This window comes from Cyprinodon tularosa, unplaced genomic scaffold (genome assembly GCF_016077235.1).
Source record: "Cyprinodon tularosa strain WSP-4 unplaced genomic scaffold, ASM1607723v1 ctg560, whole genome shotgun sequence".
In the NCBI taxonomy this organism is placed as follows: Eukaryota; Metazoa; Chordata; class Actinopteri; order Cyprinodontiformes; family Cyprinodontidae; genus Cyprinodon; species Cyprinodon tularosa.
In genome coordinates, this window is record NW_024039297.1 from 506,355 (window position 1) to 528,920 (window position 22,566).

At 42.9% G+C, this 22,566-nt stretch overlaps 1 protein-coding gene across 1 annotated transcript; it reads right to left on the reverse strand.

The window, feature by feature from the left end:
- Window positions 1-2,541: 2,541 nt before the first annotated feature.
- LOC119796896 (keratin, type I cytoskeletal 13-like) lies at window positions 2,542-5,298 on the reverse strand. The gene is made up of 7 exons (XM_038305668.1): window positions 4,811-5,298; window positions 4,575-4,657; window positions 4,284-4,440; window positions 4,043-4,204; window positions 3,788-3,913; window positions 3,478-3,701; window positions 2,542-2,776 (listed from the first exon to the last, which is right to left on the reverse strand). The coding sequence occupies exons 1-7, from the start codon at window positions 5,240-5,242 to the stop codon at window positions 2,647-2,649; spliced, it is 1,314 nt and encodes a 437-aa protein (XP_038161596.1). The 5' UTR covers window positions 5,243-5,298; the 3' UTR covers window positions 2,542-2,646.
- Between the last annotated feature and the right edge of the window lie 17,268 nt (window positions 5,299-22,566).

Below are 22,566 nucleotides of genomic sequence, written 5' to 3' on the forward strand. Positions count from 1 at the left end.
AGCTGTTTAATATTCATTTATTGGGTTGTTTTTACTGATAGCTGCCCTTACAGTTGACCTAATTGCTCACTTCACTCACCTGCCTAACCCTTCCTGGTTACTAATTATCTTTCACCTTATCCACCTGCTCTTCTGCTTTATGAACTGCTCAGCCCAGCTATCGGGGCCAGATCAGTGATGTTTGTCTGTTTGGTTGACTTTGAGTTTTTTTCCATAGTTCAGGTTTTCATTGTCGTAGGCCAGTGGTAAGAGAGGGTTGTAACTATTGTCTTGTCATTTTGTGATTGTGTCGCAGCTCTTATCTACTGAGCGTGCTCTTTTCCTGTTTTGGTTCAGTGGAGGGAGCTAGTTTAAAGTTCTGGAGTTTTCTTGGTTCTGTGTCTAGTTCTGCCTCTCAACTGATGAGCCTGCCTTTTTTCATCTTAACGTGTCTGCCTGAGCTCTCTGCTGGACTCATGGAGTCCTCAACCTGCCTGAACGCTCTGTGGATTCCTGGAACCCTGGATCTGTCTGTTTCTGTTCAGATCAGAACACCTCGGACTCCTGGATCTCAGAACTTGCTTATTCTGAACTGTTTCCCTGAGCTGGCTTGGACTTCTGTGTGTTCACGGAGGCTGTTGCACTCTTGGCGGCTCTGCGCCGCATCTCATCTGGCCGTCCATCGGCTGGATCCTGCCTCACCTGAGAAGATGGACTGAGCTGTTAAACCAGGTAAGTGACTCAGATGATTTTCGTAGTCACTTACTTGTATTTCTCTTTAAGCCAGAGAGCCAGTGATGGGTTGTGCCCTGCCTCTGCGTATTTCTGTTTTGTTTGTCTTAATAAACGCTATAAACTTTCTCACTGTCTATCTCACCTGAATACTGAAGTCTTCTGTCGCGTTATATGACATCTCTAACTCCTGCCATGGGGCAGAACCAAAGTACAGGTGATTTATGGAGCTCAGTGCTCCTCTGACCTTGTCTCAATTATCAGCAAAGGTGTCAAAACTATAGTTTCTTACTCCAGTAAAGTATAAATCCTACTGCTTACTGTAGGATTTAAGTCTAAGGAAGTTATAATCCAGATCTGTCTACAATTCTGGATGATAACTTCCTTAGGCTCCATTTTCTTAGTTTTATAAATAATGGTAACAGAGTCAAATTTAACTTTGCATCACCTTGAAAAACTATTAATTTTGGTATGTGGGGAACAACAAGTTGGGGCAGCACCGAGTCCTGCCACAGAGAAATTAATTGTCTGGATAAAACAAATTATTTTTTATGGTTTTTATTTATTTTTATTACATAATGAAAATGAGCTTAAATGAAACAAAACTACTGAGTCTATTTTTAAAATGTAGGGAATAGAAAGTAGAGATAGAGAGAGTAGAAGTAAAAAGTTGTTGTTAGTCCTGTAAAGTATAGAGAGTTTAATGTCTTCTTCAATAAGGAAGCAAAGTTTTTAGACTTTGTTACTTGACGCCTCTGATTATCAGATTCCTTCCTTTGCTTCATTAAGCAGCTGGAAGTTTAGGATCTGACTGAAACTGCCTGTTTTTCATGAGCTGCCAGGGTGAAGCCTTTAGAGCTTCGGTATGCTGAGGCGATGGAGGCTGACTCCAACTAACAGCAGCTAAAAGGCCACAGCATGTGTAATTTATGATGATGCTTGGAGGCAGTTTGTGAAAAATACATATTACAGACGTAAGAAGAGAAGGTTGGTGCCGTTGAGCTGACTGACAAGGAGGTCTTCCCCATAAATAAAGCACATACCATCGTGATAACATCAAACGTTCTTCCCCCAGTCAATGAACCCTGAGGACCTGAACTAGATTACAGGATTTAGTTCTCTAAAAAAAATAAAGCAAATAAATAAGGTAAGCAGACTTTCCAGCTGCTGGTTCCTGCTGACTTTTCCAGATATGGGAAAAAAACACCTTTGTGATGTTGAGGAGCCTCGCCTTTATAAATGGAATCTGCTCTAATCTAAAGACGGCACAATGTAAAATAAAGGCGTGTTTTAGGTCAAAGGAATACAGCATTTATGTGGTTGTTTCTATTGTAGTAAAATAAAAACATTTTTATCCAAACAAATGGCTATTTACAAATTGACTATAGTTAAGTAAATAATTTAGCTCTAGTTACACAGATATAAGTGATTGAGTTGAAATAATTTCCTGTCCCTGCTGCCCCCCCCCCCTCCATAAACCAAATCAGTGCCTCCGACTGCAGACAGTTTCCAAGCATGACCAGATGTGTGAACTCAGTGGGTCCTATTGCGATGAAATAACCACTTAGAGCTGATAAAATAACCATCGTTTGACAAATTAAGATGACCTGCTCTATTTTTTTCTGATAATTGCTCTTATTTCTGTAAAATTCAAGCATACCATAACTTAATAAATAATCTGCCAACCATCTTTTTTAAGGGAAACTGTTCAGCTTTGGTACATTTCCTAATTTCAACTTTGATCATTTATTAAGTCCTGTAAAAATAATGATCATGGATCACTTGATGTTTGACTTGGTGGCAACCAGAGAAATTACAGACACAACAGAGTGGATTTTTTTTTTTTTTAATTCTTATTGCTTTTATTTTTAAAGCACCAGAGAAGTATTTGGTTTCTGTGTTTGTTTCTGAGACAGCACCCCCTGCTGGACTCCTCTAGGCCTCCTGTGTCGATGTGCTCACCACCTTTCCATCCACCAATACCTCCTCTACGACCACGTATCTGGTGGTTGTGGTGGTTACCGGGGCGGTGGAGGTAACAGTGGTGGTGGTGGTGGAGGAGGAACTGTAAATGAAACAAATAAACGGTTAAATGGATGCAATGTTTAACATTGTTGCTCAGTTTTAAATATTTTCATAATTTTATTCTTTAAATCAGGCATCCCCAAACTCGGTCCTCGAGGGCCGCTGTCCTGCAGGTTTTAGAGGTTTCCTTGCTCCAGCACAGCTGATTTTAATTGAAAGCTGATTAACAGGCTTCAGCTCTACTGCAATCATGATAATCAGCTGTGCTAAAGCAGGGAAACCTCTAAAACCTGCAGGACAGCGGCCCTCGAGGACCGAGTTTGGGGATGCCTGCTTTAAATTATTGATATTGAATTACTTTTCCTGAAACAATTATTAAAACATGTGTAGCAATGTTGGTATATCTGTTTTAATGCAGTGGTGAAAGTTTTCGTTTTTTTAATTCGTTTCAAATTATGCAACTTCTTTGTCAATTTGTTAAAAAAAAGAATTTCTTATGTATTTAATTAACACGTTCAAAACTTTCTCCAAAAGGTAGAGAACAAAACAAGTTTTAAATGTGTTCCAAAGTATATCTGTTTTTATTTTGTAACTTCATGTATGTTCTCTCTAAAGGTGAGTCAATTCTGCTAAGGCTGATTGTCTGACTGGCTTGTTTTCAGAGACTGGGGAAATTTCTCTGCAGTCTTCAGTATAGCTTCCTGACATTTGAGGGACTTTCTCCAGGTGATGCAGTCCTACCTGCTATCTGACTCTCCATCCAGCAGCCTCCTGTACTCTGCGATCTCCATCTCCAGCCTGGTCTTGATGTCTAGAAGTGCCTGGTACTCCTGTCTCTGCCGCTCTAGGTCAGCTCTCAGCTGCATCAGCTGCTCTTCCAGTTGCGTAACGTTCATCTGGAAACCGCTCAAGCGCATGGCGTAGCCGTTCTGGGTCTCGGCCAGTGTTCCTTCCAGACCAGCTTTCTTTTGGGGACAGAAGGGAGAAAGCTCGGTTACAGTTAGTGTCACTTTGATCATGCATGTTTGCAGGGAGGTGTTTCTGCACCAACCATGCTGTGTTGTGATTGCAGCTCAATCTCCAGCGCCTGCAGCATCCGTTTTAGGTCTGAGATCTCTGACTTGGTTGACTGTAGAACTTCTGTACTTTGGGCAACTTCTTTGTTGAGTCCCTCTGACTGCATATAGAGGAAGAATATCAGTAATTAATGAAACCGTGATGCAAAAGGGGCCATGTTCTCCCGCTGCCCATGGTTCTACAGTTCATAGGACATCGACCAAAGCCCGATGAACGCCAGAACCCTCACCTTGCTCTGGAACCAGGCCTCCAGCTCCTTGCGGTTCTTGGCGGCGACAGCCTCATAGTGCTCCCTCATCTCCTCCATGATCTTGCCCAAGTCTTCTCCTGGAGCAGCATCCACCTCCACATTCACCTGGCCGCTCATCTGAGTGCGCAAGGCCATCAGCTCCTGCAGATAGCCGGACATTAATAACTTCCTCGCCAAGACAACATGGAATCATCTCCATTAGATGTCAGAGCCATCTCACCTCCTCGTGGTTCTTTTTCAGGTAGATCAGCTCCTCCCTCAGACCCTCGATCTGCATCTCCAGGTCTGATCTGCTCATTGTCATTTCGTCCAAGACGCGTTTGAGCCCAGCGATGTCTCCCTCCACTGACTGACGCATGCCAAGCTCATTCTCATACCTGCAGGAGAGACAGGTAAGCTGGGCTGATTTCTACATAAAATGAAGCAGGGACGGGTGCAACACTGCAATGTTTTCTGACTCTGCAGGTTCGGTTTAAGTTTTTTTGTTTTAAAGAGGACTCTGCTGACTTACTTGGTCCTAAAGTCATCAGCAGCCAGCTTAGCGTTGTCGATGCTAAGGTAGATTCCAGCGTTGAATACGGTGGCAACCTGGATCTGAGTGATGAGAAGGACCAGTTTCAAGTTTTATTTCATGGATGCAACATTTACAGTATCAGCCCTACGTTTAAATTATTTGACCTGATGTTATTCATTTCATAGATTTCCTAGAAGTTAAAGCAGGAAAAAATTTGCCCTCAGTTAGCCTACCTTTCCTCGCAGATCTGTGATAGTTGCATAGAAGGCACTGTAGTCTTTGGAAGATGGAGAGGTCTTCTTCTCCAGGAACTCCCTGATCTTCTTCTCCAGATCTGCATTGGCTGTTTCCAGTTTGCGTACTTTCTCCAGATAGGTAGCCAGACGGTCGTTCAAGTTCTGCATGGTGGCTTTCTCGTTGGCAGAGATGTTCATGTTGTCAGCACCGCCTGCGCCGCCACCAAAGCCTGCAGCAAAGCCACCACCTGCGCCGCCACCTCCGCCGCCACCAAAGCCAAAGCTGTACGCAGCTCCTCCACCTCCGCCACCAGCGCTGCGGCCGCCGCCATACATGGACATGGCTGAGGAGGCAGAGGACATCCTCAGGCTGCCTAAACTGCCGCCGCCCATGCGGGCGCCGCCAAGAGACCTGGTGGTGAAAGACATGCTGAAGGAGGTTCAGGAGGTGTTTGAGCTTAAGCTGCAGATGAGAGAGTGGAGATGTGAGGAAGCACCTGGTGTTTTATATGCTTAGATGGATTCCAGAGAAAGAGGAGGAGGATGGAGAGCTGGAGTCAAACAGGGAGGAGACACCTGTCCTTTAGGTGTGTCTAAGACATGCAGGGGCCAAAGATGATCGGCATTACAACGGCTCCAACTTGCCAACTTTCATTTTACTTCAAAGGAGTTGAGAAGGACCCGTTCAGACATGGAAAACATTATCCTCAAACCCCTCCAGGAATGAAGAGCCACAACTCAAAGGTAAAGGAGTGTGACCTGCGCAGCTTTGAAAGAGGTGCCAGAAAGAATTAAAGACTAACCCTCAGGTTAGGCCTCCTCTGTCAACAGTAATCCCTCATAAAATGCCAAGGAGTGGTTTAATGTTCTCCTGTCAGAGTGAAAAACAAAGACCACCTCGCCAGGTCTGACAAGAGAAACGGTTTTAGTGAGAAAAGAGGTTTGGGTTTGATCCAGGGTGCAACAGGTGCAGCTTGGTCTCATACTTCTCAAGTTAAGAGAAAACTCTCTGCTGCAGCTTCAAACATCTCTGAAGATGCTCCCGTCTTTATGTTCTGCTGTTGGGAGTCACCACTGTGATGAACTGGGGGGGTCAATGAAGGTAGACCGTGCTGCAGAGAACTCCTTATTTTACCCCCTCGACAGTCCTTTCCATGAATATCATTCACCTTCTCATTGTTCCACAGATAATTGTTGCAGGCGGCTTCTAATGACACTTTAAAAACAAACATAATCTGTAAATTTAGGATGATTCCACCGTTTAAATCCCTACAGTCTGCAGGGTTCTTCTCAGTTCTGTTTAAATCCTGTAATCCAGACTAACCCCTCAAAATGTAACAGCATGTTTATTCAGAACTCCTTTCACTGGCAGATTCTAGGTGTCATTCTGGACTCTTGTGATTCAGGCTGAGTCTAAATGTCCGCCCTAATCCCCTAAATCCCTCCATCACTACATAGATCAGGGACTATAGAATGGACTTTATGGTGAACTCAGTTAACTGACCGTTCGGACAGATGATCACTGCTTTGCAATCGCCGTTGGTCATATAACTCTGCTTCCCCGCACGATGCAAGCTCCATCTTTATTATCTGTCGCCGGTGTGGGCCACAATAACAGCAACTTCTATGATGCTTTACAAAGCATTCTGGGATGTACCTGCTCATCTAGTGACCATGGATGATCACTACTTTTCAAGGTGCATTGTGGGAAATTTGTAATCCAATACTTTTTCATCCACTAGACATTCGGACACTCTAAATAGTGCTCTATATAGGGCTTTGGACACAGGCTCAATCCCAATCCCAAACCGACCTCTAAGCACTAACCTTCCGTTTGCGCCTTCCCAGTGAGGGTGCGCCACATTAAGGGCCATCCCAAACTACGTAGTGTGTAGGGCGAGTGTACTGTTCAGCCCTTAAATAGCTGTAAATGCAGGCTTGCTGGAATTTGGTAGCTGGTGTAACAGCAGCTTGATGATGGAAGTGGAAATGGAACGTCTCTTTGAAATAGTTTTATTTGACAGTATACCTTTGTTTTAAGAATGGGGAAAATGTTTGATTTGATGTCACCCTGTGTCAGAGAGCTACAGCTACGGACATAGGGCGTCGCTGTGTTGCCTTAGCAATGGTGGCTTTCTTTTTCTGTTGGAAGAAAAAGAGGCTGTTCCATTCTCGTTTATACCCCCCCACATTTAATCAGACACCTTTCAAAGTGAGACTTCATTGGGAGTGACAGCTGATAGTTAAGTCTTAGTAGTTAGGGTGCAGTTTGGGATTTAGACTCTGTTGCGTTCACCGTGGGAGTGTGGCATTAGAAATACTCTAGCAACCCAAAGGTTGTAAACGTGACCTCTACACAGCATGAAACCCTCATAGTGCTGATTAAATGTCTTTACAGTTCTGTCTGAAGAACAGGACTGAGCTCTGATAGTCAATGATAGTCCTGAGCTATCTGTATAGTTATGCTGCTATAGGCTTAGACTGCTGGAGGACATAGGGACCCCTTTTTCATCATTCTGCTTCATTCTATCTCTATTCTCCCACTCTGCAGAATCTGTTAGTTCAATCTCTAACGTTCTGCTCTCTCTGCTTTTTCTCATAGTTGCTTCATCTGGTCTGTTCCTGTTTGGCTGTGACTCCATCCTGGAGAGAAATATCAGCTGTGCTGCTGCCATCAACACCTTTGTTTCTAGATGTTGGAGCTTGGCCTGTTTTTCCAGTGTAGTCCTGTTTCTCTGACTGTGACTAACTGGATGTGCTCTCTTCGTCCTCTGACATGGGAGCTGGCTCGGAGCTCGTCTGCCTGGCTGTGTGTTTCCTGGACGGGGCCGCCTGTGGAGCTGTTTGACAGTTGCCTTTTGTATCTATGCTTCTTTTTCTATGTCTGCTTCTGTCTCCTTGAACCCCAGTGGGCCTCAGCAGATGGCCGCTCACACTGAGCCTGGTTCTGCTGGAGGTTTCTTCCTGTTCAAAGGGAGTTTTTCCTCTCCACTGTCGCTACAAGCATGCTTAGTGTGAGGGATTGCTGAAGAGTCAATGAGTCGATGCAATCAGCTGGTTTTCCTTAGATAGAAAACTTTGAATCAATCTGACTGGATGATCTGGTGAACTGGAAAGTCACCTGAGATGACATGATGTGAATTGGAGCTATAGAAATAAACTGAATAGAATTGAATTGAAATTGAATGACAGATCACAGACTATTGATGAGCCAGAGTTGCACCATCATCTATTCGTAAGAAGTGGACTCATTGGTATACAACATGAAGTGGAAAAGGACTGAGGACACAGCCTTGAGGAGTTCCAGTGTCGGTGATCATGGGGCTTTGGTGTGTTGATACCCATCCTCATGTCCTGTGGTAAGTGTTTACTATTTATGTTATGCAGCGGCTCGTCAGATGCGTCGGTCTCACTGGATTCTCTGCAGGAGTAGAGGCTCAGGTCAGTGACTTCAAAACAAACAAGAAACAACAATGAGCATGAAAGCCACCAACCTGGCAAAGTTCAGTCCGAGCCTGATGTGACCTAAATGTAATTTTTTATTTGACTACATGCGACCTGGATCTGACCTTTTCGTGGCTGTCTGAACAACAATTTTTCCAATGCGACCCAGACTTGGGTCTGTGGTCCTGAATCGATACGAATCTGTGTTTTCAAATGCTACCTGAGTCCGTTTATTTCTAACCCTCTTGCAAAGATTTGGTTGTTAGTGCACTGGCTGAGGTTGGGGGAAAAAAATTAAAGATGTCAAGATGCGCTCTAGCACTATCATCCATGTTTACTTCCGTAAACACAGAGCACGCTGCTTGTGATGTCATGCATTCTCTACAACGCATGTGAGACATTTAAGTTGTGTATGAATGCAGTTCACACAGGAGATCCTGTACAAGTCGCATATATTTGGAAATGATAATGAACACGCAAAATAATCGGATTTCACAAAAACATCGGAATTAAGCATTAAAGGAATAGTACACCCAAAACATGATTAGCCTTCATTTTCTACTCACCCCCATGCTGAACAACACTCTGGAGTACTTTTTTGATATCTCAAATGCATCTGGAGATCTGGGAGGCTTCTTGCTGTCTGCTGACATTCAAATAATGGAGGTCTATGGTGTATAGGAAATCCTATACACTACTGTTTATGCTCTAAAAACATTCTAAATGACTTCGTTTCGAGTAAATTCTGGATGCTACCCACTCAGGAAACTTGGAATACATTGGACGAGCAGTATGACATGTTTTTTGTGGACTTTTATGGACCTTTCTGTCTCGGGCACCATAGACCTCCATTATTACAAGTACTCCAGAGTGTTGTTCAGCATGGGGGTGAGTAGAAAATGAAGGCTAATCATGTTTTGGGTGTACTATTCCTTTAAGTTTTGTATGAATGCAGTTCACACAGGAGATCCCATACAAGTCGCATATATTTGGAATTGATAATAAACACGCAAAATAATAATAATAATAATAATAATCGGATTTCACAAAAACATCGGAATTAAGCATTAAGGCCTGCAGTGGGAATGTAGACCTACTCCTTCATTTTACATAATTTCTGGTGAATCAATAAAATTCATGTTTAGTCTTTATTGTAATAATCATGTTTTTCTTCATTCAAACACCTAAAAAATTCAAGTGGAATGCATTTTTTAACCTATTTCCTATGGTAGATTGTAACAAAATAGGTTGTTTCATGTTTAACGCTCCAGTTGTCTGGTTTTTAGCTAGACTCAGATCAAATGACCCCAGGAAAAGATGAATGACGTTGGGTAGTATTTTGTTCCAAAAATGTTTGTTTTCCCTTCAGGATAAAACTTCTTCATAAGTAATTAGTGGGATTTCCTCATTTACGTCTTGAACAGCTTGTAGAGTTTTACAGCTCTGTGAAGCTCTGCTCTCTGATCAGTTACACCAGTTAACGATCTTTAGAGCAATTTCAGGCCTGAAACCTCAAACGCTACCGTATATAATTACCTTTGGAAGCAGGTAGAGGTTTCCCCAGAACTCTAACAGAACGTGTACCAACTCGAATCCCACGAGCTGCTCCGACTGCAGCAGCAGCTCCTCTATAACTGATTGTTTTAATCATTTTCTAATGTTTTTTTGGTTTGGGTGTAACCGAACACTTTCCCATCATCTGTAGGTGCTGCTCCCAGCCTGCAGGTAAAACTGTCAGAAACAAGGACAACACCCAGATGAGCAGAGGCGGCAACAAAGTCCCCGAGCATCCAGGAATGTCTTTAACGAGAGACATTCAGCTTCAGTTTAACCTTCAGCCACCAGGAGGTTTTTAACCAAATGACCAATCGAGCAACTGGTGTCTGAACAGGTCATGGACCTTCCAGTTACCCTTTAAAACATATTCTACCTGTTTGTGTGAAAGGAAATCCAGGTTCTTGTGCAGCGAGCTGTTACAGATGTTCTGCTACCTGATTGGCTTCTGTGCCCGGACCTCTGGGACTAAAGATTAATGAATAGCTGTGGGACCAACTGGTCTCTGGTTCTGGGTATGAACTCACATGTTCTACATATAAAACATCCATCCATCAAACCTTTCAAGTGAAGATAATTCCTGTTTGTTTAATTAGTTTAAGATAATTATTGTTTGTTTATTTAATTTAATCCAGAAAGCTCAGGTAGCGGCATCGATTACTGCTTGAAACCAAAGCCCCATTTCCATTATGCCTCTGAAACCGATCCCTGCCGGGTTTGGCCCGAGCTTGGATTAGTTAACCGTAATATGATGTTATGACACATCATATTAGCATGGTTCATTGACTCCTCTCAGTGGTCCATAATACTACAGCTTTCAAGGTAGAAATTATGCAAATAAAAATGGCCACACTCATAAAATTCAGGAACTTATGTTTGTTTAAATTACTGATATTTCTTAGATTGCAGAAATTTAGGCGAAAAAGTCCTTCTCAGTCTCGGCATCATTCCACACTCTTTTGATGACATCTATTGTTAATAATCTGAGATGATGAGATCTGTGAATTACGAAGCTGGACACGCCAGAAACCCGAGAAATGAGTCAGCTGACCATAAATAGGAAATGAGGCGGTCTTCTCATGCGCTCTTTGCTATCAGAGAACCAAGCCACAGATGAACCGTGCCGAGCCCCACTGATGAACTAGTACTAGATGTAGCGCGGTTCGGTTCTGTCTGGCACGGTCCGGTCCAGTTCCATTCCATTTACACTCAACAGTTATCTTGGTAGAAATACCTTGGTGTTCACCTGGACTGCAAACTAGACGAGCGACACAATTCGAAGCCGTCTGCAAGAAGGGACAGAGAAGATTGTACTTTCTAAGGAAGCTTAAACCCCATTTAGACTACCCTTGAAAAACCGTGCAGAGACCGGTCCGAGCTCAGTAACTGAGCTAACTTATGGTGTGTAAATGGAAAGCAAACTGAACTGAACCGAGCTAGACACAACCGGACCGAGCTAACTGCAGACCAGTTCCAGAGGTGGGCTCAGCTCGGTTTTCCCTGGCTCGGTTCTCTGAAAACAAGAGCGCATGAGCAGAACGCGTCATCTCCGTCTGGCTGCACATCCCGATTCACACTCCATTCCAGTAGGTGGCGGTAATGCCCCTCCGGAAACAGAAGAAGAAGAACAACTTCATCTTCAACTATAAACAAAAATCTAAATCACCTCTACGCAACATTTTAAATAATGGCATTTTAAACAATAACACCGAAGTACAGCAATAATAATCAAGCATAACTTTCTGAATGTGACGGGCGCCGCCATTTTGATTTGCTCGATTCTCTCCTTCTTTGTCTTCTTCTTCTTGTGTTTTATGGCGGTTGGCAAACAACTTTTGGTGCATTACCGCCACCAACTGCTTGATTTCCTCCTTCAATACTGGCAGTAATGCCGCAGATCGTCACTAGGAGGCGAGGAGTCGAGGAACCGAGATAATTTGATGTGTAAACGGTCGTCAGAACCGAGCTCGGCCTGGTTAACTGATCCAAGCTCGGACTGGTCTCTGCATGGATCGGTTTTTCAAGGGTAGTGGAAATGGGGTATTAGGACGTTTGGAAAAAGATGAAGCAGTTCTTCTATAAATCTGATGCGGAGAGTGAAATCTCTTCTGCCATCATCTGCTGGGGTAACAGTGTTATTCTCAGTCATCCAGGTCAGTCATTCCAAAAAAGTTTCCAAGTTTGAATCCAAGAAGCTTTTTCAATTCAAAATGTATGTCGTCAAACTTGAAACCAGGTCCAGTAGATTTTTTTTTGTGTGTTTTTTTTACTTTTTTTGGAATCTATACCAAGTGGTTTAAAAAAATAGATAAAAAATAAAGCCTAGTAACTGCAGTGTGTGATTTTCCTTTGAGGTTATCAAGGTATTTTTGGACAACATTGAATTGAATTGAATTGCATGCCATCACATCACATTGAATTGAATTGAATGTCTTTGGCACCAGGTGAGGATTTTTGACCCTGCAGAACCAGTTTCTGTGAAACTGAAAAGTTTCTCTGTAAAGCTGAGCTCAGATTCCTGCCAACAACTGCTGCTCATAAAACCAAATCACCATCCAGACTGTTTCAAACCTTCTGCTCTCCACCGACCAACAGACTGAGAACAGTTTTTTCCCCTCATCCATGGTGGTTCCTCCTGATTAAAAAAAGCCCTTAGAAGAAACATTAAGATGAAATAATTTGTTTTTAAGAATAAGATTAAAGAATAAATAATAGTTAAATACATATATTATTTGCAAAAGAAAAACAACTTTTATTTTAACAGCAGAGATGAAGAGACTTATTAGGGTTTGTCAAAGCAGTAATGTACCCCTTTCCAGTGGATGAAAAACCAGTTTAAATCTGGGAACAATCAGCTCATAGTGGCAGTGGGAACAGCTAACTGACCTGTGCCTACTCGGGTCAAACGACTCGGCAAGCGACCCGCCTTAAAATCTCCTCTGCCCTGATCGGCATGCTGTAGGAACACCAGACCCGGGTTGACCGGCTAAATTACGTGATACCATTGAACGCAACGTAAGGACGTCATCACACAGCACCAGTCACTTCTGATCTATCAACTCTGTTTACATTCGATAAACATGGAGCAGCTCAGGTGAGAAGGATTCAGACTCATAATTTCCATTCCATTGAGTGTAATAGTCAGTGTTCTTTTCCTTATATACACAATGAACTGGGAACAACATATCAGAAGCTAATATTGAAGCTAATTTAAGTTGTTCCCTCCAGTACTGCTTAATTCTATTCAGTTTATTTCTATAGCTCCAATTCACATCATGTCATCTCAGGTCACTTTCCAGTTCACCAGATCATCCAGTCAGATTGATTCTAAGTTTTCTATCTAAGGAAAACCTGCTGATTGCATCGACTCATTGACTCTTCAGCAATCCCTCACACTAAGCATGCTTGTAGCGACAGTGGAGAGGAAAAACTCCCTTTGAACAGGAAGAAACCTCCAGGAGAACCAGGCTCAGTGTGAGCGGCCATCTGCTGAGGCCCACTGGGGTTCAAGGAGACAGACGCAGACATAGAAAAAGAAGCATAGATACAAAAAGCAGTTGTAAAATGCGGCCCCGTCCAGGAAACACACAGCCAGGAAGACGAGCTCCGAGCCAGCTCCCATGTCAGAGGATGAAGAGAGCACATCCAGTTAGTCACAGTCAGAGAAACAGGACTACACTGGAAAACAGTCCAAGCTCCAACATCTAGAAACAAAGGTGTTGATGGCAGCAGCACAGCTGATGTTTCTCCCAAGGATGGACTCTGTTGCTGCTTCTCCTTCTTGCCCAATTTCTGGATATGATCGCAGAACCATTTGGTGCAATTCTAAATCATCCATCCATCCATTTTCTGTCATGCTTTATCCTAGCTGGAGTTGTGAGGGGTGGTGTTGCCTATCTCTAGCTGTCTACGGACCTGACTGGAGTCCACCCTGGACAGGTCTCCAGTCCATCGCAGGGCAACACAGAGACAAACAGGACAAACAACCATTCACTCACACCTAAGGAGGATTTAGAGAAGCCAATTAACCTAACAGTTATGTTTTTAGACTGTGGGAGGAAGCCGGAGTACCTGGAGAGAACCCATGCATGCTCAGGGAGAACATGCTAACTCCATGCTCAAAGATCCTGGGCCGTGAATCGAACCAAGAACCCACTGTGTCACTGTGCAGCCCAACTCTAAATCATTTTATCTGAAATAGTTGGTTCTGGGATTCTGGGTGTGATCTAATTTTTTTTTGTTTTGTTTTTTGATCTCAGAGCACTGCATCTGCTTCCTGTATTTTCATCTGGATCTAGTGTTCAGGACACAACAGACCCGCAAACAGATTAAAGGGACGGGTTCTGATCCGAATAGCAAACATATCAATCTTTTTGCACCAAAGTCAATGAGCTACAGGTGCAGTTGACCCAATGCAAAGTCTAAAGTCTTTGTTTTTTGCTGGAGTCTGGATAATTTATAAAAACATCGTATTCTAAAAACCTTTTAAGAACCAGTCCAAAGACTGAGGGAGTTCTGATCAAAATGAAACTCATCCATGCAGAGGTGTGATCTGCATTCAGGTACTTTGTGCAACATTCATCCGTAGATGCGTGTTTGTAATCAGTCTGATCAAGGCAGCTGGTCCTCCTCCTCCTTTGGGTGTAACATCTATTAAATTCCTGAACTTTGTGTATCATTCCTCACTCTTATAAAGCTCATCATGTCCGTCAACCAACCGTCACCTCTTACTTTCCGTTTCCAAACGCTGATAGATATACAAACTGGTCTGATTTGCACTAATTTGCATTTTAACTCCATGAAACTGATACTGCAGTTCTCTGGAAAAGATGTCTCCACTCCCAGAAATGATTTATGCAGCAGAACCACTGAGAGAAGAAGCTGGGTGAGCTTCTCGTGGAAAATGCTCAGGATGCTCCTTTAATAGATGCCCTAACTAATAATGTTTTGTATGAATCACATCATAAACATCTAGCAGATTAATCACTCCAAAGACTCTTATCGTTAGATCAAGGTGCTGAAATGATGAGCAAAAAGGGGAGGGTGGGTTAAGGTGTGGAAGAAACCCGATGGTTTAGATGTTTATGTCTTAGAATGGCCTAGTCAAAGCATAGACTGAGTTAAATGGTGTTTGTTTGGTCATGCAGCAGTGGTTGCAGTTAGGATTTTGGGTGTGTTACTGAAGTAGAGAAGCACCAGGGTCAATCATCCATCCATCCATTTTCTGTCACGCTTATCCCAAGCGGGGTCGCTAGGGGTGCTGGTGTCTATCTCCAGCTGTCTACGGGGGAGAGGTGGGGTCCCCCCTGGACAGGTCTCCAGTCCATCGCAGGGCAACACAGAGACAAACAGCACAAACAACCATTCACACTCTCACCTAAGGAGAAATTAGAGAAGCCAGTTAACCTAACAGTGTTTTCGGAGCGTGGGAGGAAGCCGGAGTACCCGGAGAGAACCCACGCATGCTCAGGGAGAACATGCAAACTCCATGCAGAAAGAGCCGGGCATCAAACCCAGAACCTTCTTGCTGCAAGGCAGCAGTGCAACCCATTGCTGCATTGAACACCGGTCAATCGGTTTTGAAATGTCTATATCGGCCCAATTTTCATATTAATGTATCCCTAGGAAAAAAGATCTTCTGACCAAAATGCATGCTACACCTGTAGTTAAATATGCTGGTGAAGATTCTCAGTCATCCAGGTTATAGTTATTAAAAAAAAACCCAATCCACTGGACTGTCATCAGGGAGAAACCATGAGGAAGCAGGCTTAGTAAAACAAACATGCTCATAAACTTAGACTGTAGCAGTAACTATAATTACTCTGGTATGATGTTCCCTCTGACATGTTAATCTCTCTGCACCCAGCAACACGAACTGGGCGTAGAAACGACTGTACCAACTGCAGAATGGCATTTTCTAACATCCAGCCAACAGGAAATTCTCTTTCTCATTTTGTGTTCTTTGCTTACTTTACCTGAAAGGGAAATATGCATGATTGGCACACAGCATGTACCACCCATGCATCTTAGGTCACGGCTGTTCAATATGACATCTGGGGTGAAGTAGCTTCCAAGCGGGGGGGTCACACTCCATGTCTGGTTACACCACCACGCTGGGTTAGGGTTGATGATGTCACCATTGCGACACAAACCAGGAAAGTAAACAATGGAGATCAACATGGAAGTAGGCCGGTGTGCTTTATTGTTTCTCTTTTATTTGTCTAAATCCCTCTCAGCAGAGCTGCTCCATGTTTATCGAATGTAAACCGAGTTGTTTCGGCTTATTAGATCGAAAGCGACTGGCGTGGTGAGTTGACGTCCGTATGTTGCGTTAAATGGTATTATGTAGTTTTATGGGTCAACCTGGCTGTTGTGTTACCACAGCAAGCAACCAAGGTGATTTTAACGAGGGTTGCTTGCCGAGTCGTTTGGCCCAGGTCAGCCCTGTGACCGGCTGGCTGGTGGGTCCAGCCACCAGTTCCTGGCCCCCTGGGCTATGTTGGTGAGACTGGTGGGCCCCCCCCTCTCTGGTGGGGCTTTTGGGGAACAGGGGTGCCTATTGGAGTCAGCAGGGGAGCTGGCTCCCTGGGAGTGCAGTAAGCCCCCCAGTCCTTTGCTTCCCATCCCTGCAATCCTCCCTCTGCCTGCTCCATCACTCTGCCACACATGTAGGTTTTTGGGGAGGGGGTCGTTACTGGAGGGCCCCACCTTCTAATGACGTACCCCACCCCAATTTTATTTTGCATTTTAGACACTTCCATCTACATCATTTTCAAAACACACATCTATGTAGGGCATTTTCTGGGGGGGATGGGGGTCAAGGGCACCCGGGAGGGGCTTATTTTATGGGCCTCACCACGGTCGGCTCCCCCCATCCCCTCTCACATTTAGACATTGAAGGTACTGGGTTGTCGATTGGTGGGGTGCGCTGGCACCGCCTACCTCCCGGAGGGGGGGTGGACAGTGCTGAACACCCCCTCTTGTTACTCCCAGTTTTAATTACACCTGAGAGCAACACGCAACAACACCACATTGGAGGAGGCGCAGGGAGGATCGGGGTCTTCTCACACCCCTGTTCCTGTCCCTGTACTGCTTTTGATGCTGTAACACAACAATTTCCCCATTGTGGGACCATAAAGTGATTTTCTATTCTATTTTCTATTCTATTCCAGCTGCCACTCTAATGAGGTCGTTCCTTCATTTTTAAGGTTTGTTGGTTTTGGCCTGGTTCTGCTGGAGGTTTCTTCCTGTTCAAAGGGAGTTTTTCCTCTCCACTGTCGCTACAAGCATGCTTAGTGTGAGGGATTGCTGAAGAGTCAATGAGTCGATGCAATCAGCTGGTTTTCCTTAGATAGAAAACTTTGAATCAATCTGACTGGATGATCTGGTGAACTGGAAAGTGCGTAGAGATGACATGATGTGAATTGGAGCTATAGAAATAAACTGAATTAAACTGGTTTTTAATGGTAAGCTAAATATGATCCAGTTTCATTCTTTAAATCATAAAAACACCATCAAATGAAGAAGGTTTGAGGCTCCTCTGGTTAAAGAGTCACATTTCTTTATTGTTGGAGTGATTTTCAGTCCATTTACTTCCCAGCTTGTGTGTAAAACATGATGCTGCAGAGACGTTTTGCTGTATGTGGGTTTCATGGGTCCCTGGGCTTCATCAACATAACTTCTGTCTGATTTGATTTGACATTCTGCTGATTGCAGCCGTTTGTATATTCCTACTCCTAATGTTCACCACAATGGTGCAAACCAACCGTTAGCATCTTTTATCCTGAGGACGTGTCTCAAACCGTAGAGGAACAGAGAGGATCAAGAATTTCCCTCCTTGGGTTCAGAGGCCGATATCCTACAGGTTAAGAACCAGCTGATTGGATGTGTTTTCAATGAGGGAGGGACCTCTACAGCAGAAAGCAACAACCACAGCCTGACAGGATAAGACCTGCAGAGATGCTGCAGGGTGGGGTAGCCCCCCTGAAACCCCCCCTCCATAGTTTCACTCAGAGTAATGCTGTTTGCTAGGAAAATGAAGGAAAGAAGGTCTGAGTTTTCCAGGGACCATCTGTGCTGATCTGCTCTGGTGATTAATGGGATCTTATCTGTTTCATACATGTAATCAGATCTGAGACATCTTGTCGTCTGTCTGAGATGAGACACAGATAAAGAAAACTGCAAGCTGTGCAAATCCAACGGTTTTGTAGCTCAGACTTCCAGTTTCAGATCAGTAATTAGTTTGCTCAGATCTTAATGTCTCAGTGATGCGGCCTAAAATCTTCAGGTAGAAGATCCCAGGATTTGTTTTTATTGTCATTAAAATCCACCTTATACCACTTAAACCTGCTGCTGCTTTGATGCTTCTGTCATCAGAGATTCAGTGGGATTTATTTCACACCTGTTGCTTTCTTTATTTATCCCAGAGCTGAGTGGATGCTCCTCCTCAGGAGGCAGAGCTGGACCTGAGTGGTCAGGTCTACGGCGGCTGCTCCGGAGTTCAGGGCTCTGTTCCAGCAGGTCTGTGGGAAACTTCTGCCTTGGCATGTTGTCAGGTCCAAACACGCAGGGTCACACCCCAGGCAGGGCGGGACGCATGTTGAGCAACAGCTGCTCTCTGCACGATCACCTGGAGACATTCTGTTTGATGCACCGCAGCTCAGCGCTCGGTGCTGGCGCCTGTTTCTGCTTCGCTGCTGACACATGATGGACGTCCGAAGGGCAACATTTTTATCTCAATCAAACTTTCTCCTGGGTTTAGTCGTCTGAGCAATCATCCTGCATCTACTCTACCCTGCAGGGAGATTTGGGGAGGGGGGGCTCTGTCCATCACAGAGACATTAGTATGGACAAGCTGATGTGATCCCCGAGGCTAGAGAGAAAATTCACAGGGAGAACAAACTCCATGCTGAATGAAGCAGCTGGAGCTTTGCACTGAGGAAACTTTGCAGAAACACTGCATGCAAATTCTATTCAGTTTATTTCTATAGCTCCAATTCACATCATGTCATCTCAGGTCACTTTCCAGTTCACCAGATCATCCAGTCAGATTGATTCAAAGTTTTCTATCTAAGGAAAACCAGCTGATTGCATTGACTCATTGACTCTTCAGCAATCCCTCACACTAAGCATGCTTGTAGCGACAGTGGAGAGGAAAAACTCCCTTTCAACAGGAAGAAACCTCCAGCAGAACCAGGCTCAGTGTGAGCGGCCATCTGCTGAGGCCCACTGGGGTTCAAGGAGACAGAAGCAGACATAGAAAAAGAAGCATAGATACAAAAGGCAACTGTCAACCAGCTCCACAGGCGGCCCCGTCCAGGAAACACACAGCCAGGCAGACGAGCTCCGAGCCAGCTCCCATGTCAGAGGATGAAGAGAGCACATCCAGTTAGTCACAGTCAGAGAAACAGGACTACACTGGAAAACAGGCCAAGCTCCAACATCTAGAAACAAAGGTGTTGATGGCAGCAGCACAGCTGATATTTCTCTCATATTGATCTGAAACCTGCAGGATCCGGTTAAGGTCGCATTATTGGAGTTTGTTTAAATTATTTAGGAGTGAGAGGAGCCACAGATGACATGCGTCTGCCTAGAAGATAAAACACGATTTTACTATAAATGGACAAAAAAAATCCTGGAGAATCGTTTCTGGTCAACCCTGAGCTCAAAATTCTGAGATAAAGTTCTGATACGAAGGCCAAAGTTCTCACTCATATAACAATGAATCATTTTTATTTTATTTTAAACCTTTTTGATCCAACATCAGACAAATATGCTTAAGATAAAAGCTTACAGTTAATTCTGAGGCCCAGTTGGGCTTTTAGAACTTAACCTTACAACAAAATAAGACCAATTAACAACATCGGGCGCTCACATGTTTTTCAGGTGATTTAAAAAGATTTTCAAGGTGTCCCAAAGTATCCCATAATTTTGTACAAATTTATTGAACTGTTTTTTATTTATTTTTTTTTCAGCTGTGGGGATGTTCTGTTGAGAAAAAAAACAGAGCTAATTTAATATCCTCAGCTTCCCATGTCCAAAAAAAAAAAAAAAATTCCAACCCTATAAAGGGCCGTCGAAGACCCAACTAGACTATGGCAAAAAAAAAGAACTACTAAAAAAAGAGAATAAAAAACAGGACAACCGGTCACATTAGGCCAAATACAATGAAAACAGCAACCAAACAACGACTGATGAAAATACTGCAGGCAGGATAGAGATGACAGCTGCGGCCTACGGCTGCTGGAGACGAGCGCCGCCTCTCAGGACGCCTCCTCTGTGGTGGAGATGGACGAGCGAGCAGAGGGGCGGTAGGCTCCTTCCAGATGTTAAAACCAGCCTATTTATAGACGCTCCTTCAGCCACGAATTAATGAAGCTAAATTAATTACAAAAAATCCAAACTCCATAATATACTAAACAAAGAAATCATTCAACTAAAGCCAATATTAGCCTCTCAAAACAGATGAGATGTTAGACATCGTTGGAAAGCTTAGATTCTCCACAAATTAACCGCCAAGTTCAGTTTATGGACACAGCGAGCACCAAAGCCCAATTAACACAGATATAGCAGCGTGTCAGATGTAAACGTGATGAAGCAGCAACAAAAAGCAAGCAGGTCTTTATTACTGCTGTTTAAAACAGACCTGTTATTTTTGAGAATAAAAAAACTACGTTGAGTGATGTTTGAACTGATGCAGCTTAGGCTGTGGTTTACTCACCGTATATATTCAGGTGTTTGCAGGGCTGGAAACTTTTCACCAAACCTTGGAGGGAGATTTTGAAAGAACTTGGACATGCAGCTTCAGTCAGGGTTCACTGAGGACAGGTGCAGCTGTAGGTTGGAGGTTTTCAGAGGATTTAACTGAAACAAAGTTGTAAAATGTTGAATTTTTACAGCATAGCAAATGTTACTGAGTAACAATTAGTGATCTGTAGTTATGTGGAAAAATTTTCTTTCAATATCCATTATTTTCTATATTCTGGTGATTTTAAGAGAACTGATGTAAAGAAGTATGGACCCTACTAAAATACTTGCATCTTATATTAGATTAGATTAGATGAGCTTTATTGGTCTCACAGCGGAGAAATTCACTGGTCACATATTGGCATGGTAATTAAAGAAGGTCAGAGATGGGAAGTAACAAAGTACAAATACTTTGTTACTGTACTCAAGTAGATTTTTCTGATATTTTTATTTTTATGGCGACTTTTTACTTCTACTCCTTACATTTTTACACAAATATCTGTACTTTCTACTCCTTACATTTTTAAAAATTGGCTCGTTACTTTAGTTTTGAATCATTTCAATGGAGTTACCGTTATTATTTTTCACGTCATCAATACCAAATTCAATCTAATTGGATGGGAATCTACGTTGCATTTGACGCACCACTACAAGATGAATCGACAGATTCGGCGGTATTCATTGGCGGCAAATCATTGCAGCTTGGTGGCGGTGGCGTTAGCATAGTAGCATGGACGACGAGATGATTGAAAATGAACACAACGGAGATCTAGTCCTATTGGCAGACATCCATTTAAAATGTAGGCAACGGCATGAAAAAAGTGGTTTCTACTTTTACTTTGATATTTTAAGTAAATTTACAAGCCTGTACTTTGTTACTTTTACTTGAGTAAAGAAGTTTAATCAGTACTTCCACTTTTACCAGAGTATTTTTTAACACAAGTATCTGTACTTTTACTCAAGTACGGAAAGTGAGTACTTTTGCCATCTCTGAAGAAGGTGCAAACAAAGAGGAAAAGGTGCATTAAGAATAAACAATATATATACAGTATATCAAGATAAATATGGATTAAGGTGCAAGTTTACATGTATTGCACACAATGAAAAACAAAATAAAAATAAGAAATAAAAAATAAATAAAAAATACAAGGGAGTAACACAGAGATTTGAGGTGACGTGTACAATCAGGATGGCTAATATACAGATGGATTGACTTTTACATTAAAGTGTCGGTGAGGAGCAACAGTGAGGTAGTGGTATGACTATTATATCACATATATTGCACAGAATATTGCACAGTCAATAAAAAATATATATATAATATAGGTGCACAGTGATTGTTACAGGAGTTATTGTGGTTATAGTGCATTATTATAGCATTATAGTCTGGTATATACTTTAAGCTAAGTATTTCACAACTTTTTTCATTAATTATTCTATATAGTACAGGTAACATAAACAATAAGGAACTAATAAGTTAGTATTAGATTACTGGCATTGATACAGAAACCACTGATATCGAATCCTGTGCAAACTACACTGTGTATGAATGTTTGGTAAAAGGCTAAGGATAAAAAAAAATATTATCTTATTCGTTGTTTTTTTTTTTACAATTGACAAAACAGCTAAACAGTTCAGACCTAAGAGGCTTTAGATTCTATAAAAACTCTCCATGACAGGAGACAGCATTTCTGTGGATGTTTGATTTAGGTAGATGTGATGGAAATTAAGTTTTTAAACATATTCAGTGAACCAAAAATAAGAATAAATGAATAAGATAAGTAATAATAAAATAAGAACATGAACCCCAGTGGGCCTCAGCAGATGGCCGCTCACACTGAGCCTGGTTCTGCTGGAGGTTTCTTCCTGTTCAAAGGGAGTTTTTCCTCTCCACTGTCGCTGCAAGCATGCTTAGTGTGAGGGATTGCTGAAGAGTCAATGAGTCGATGCAATCAGCTGGTTTTCCTTAGATAGAAAACTTTGAATCAATCTGACTGGATGATCTGGTG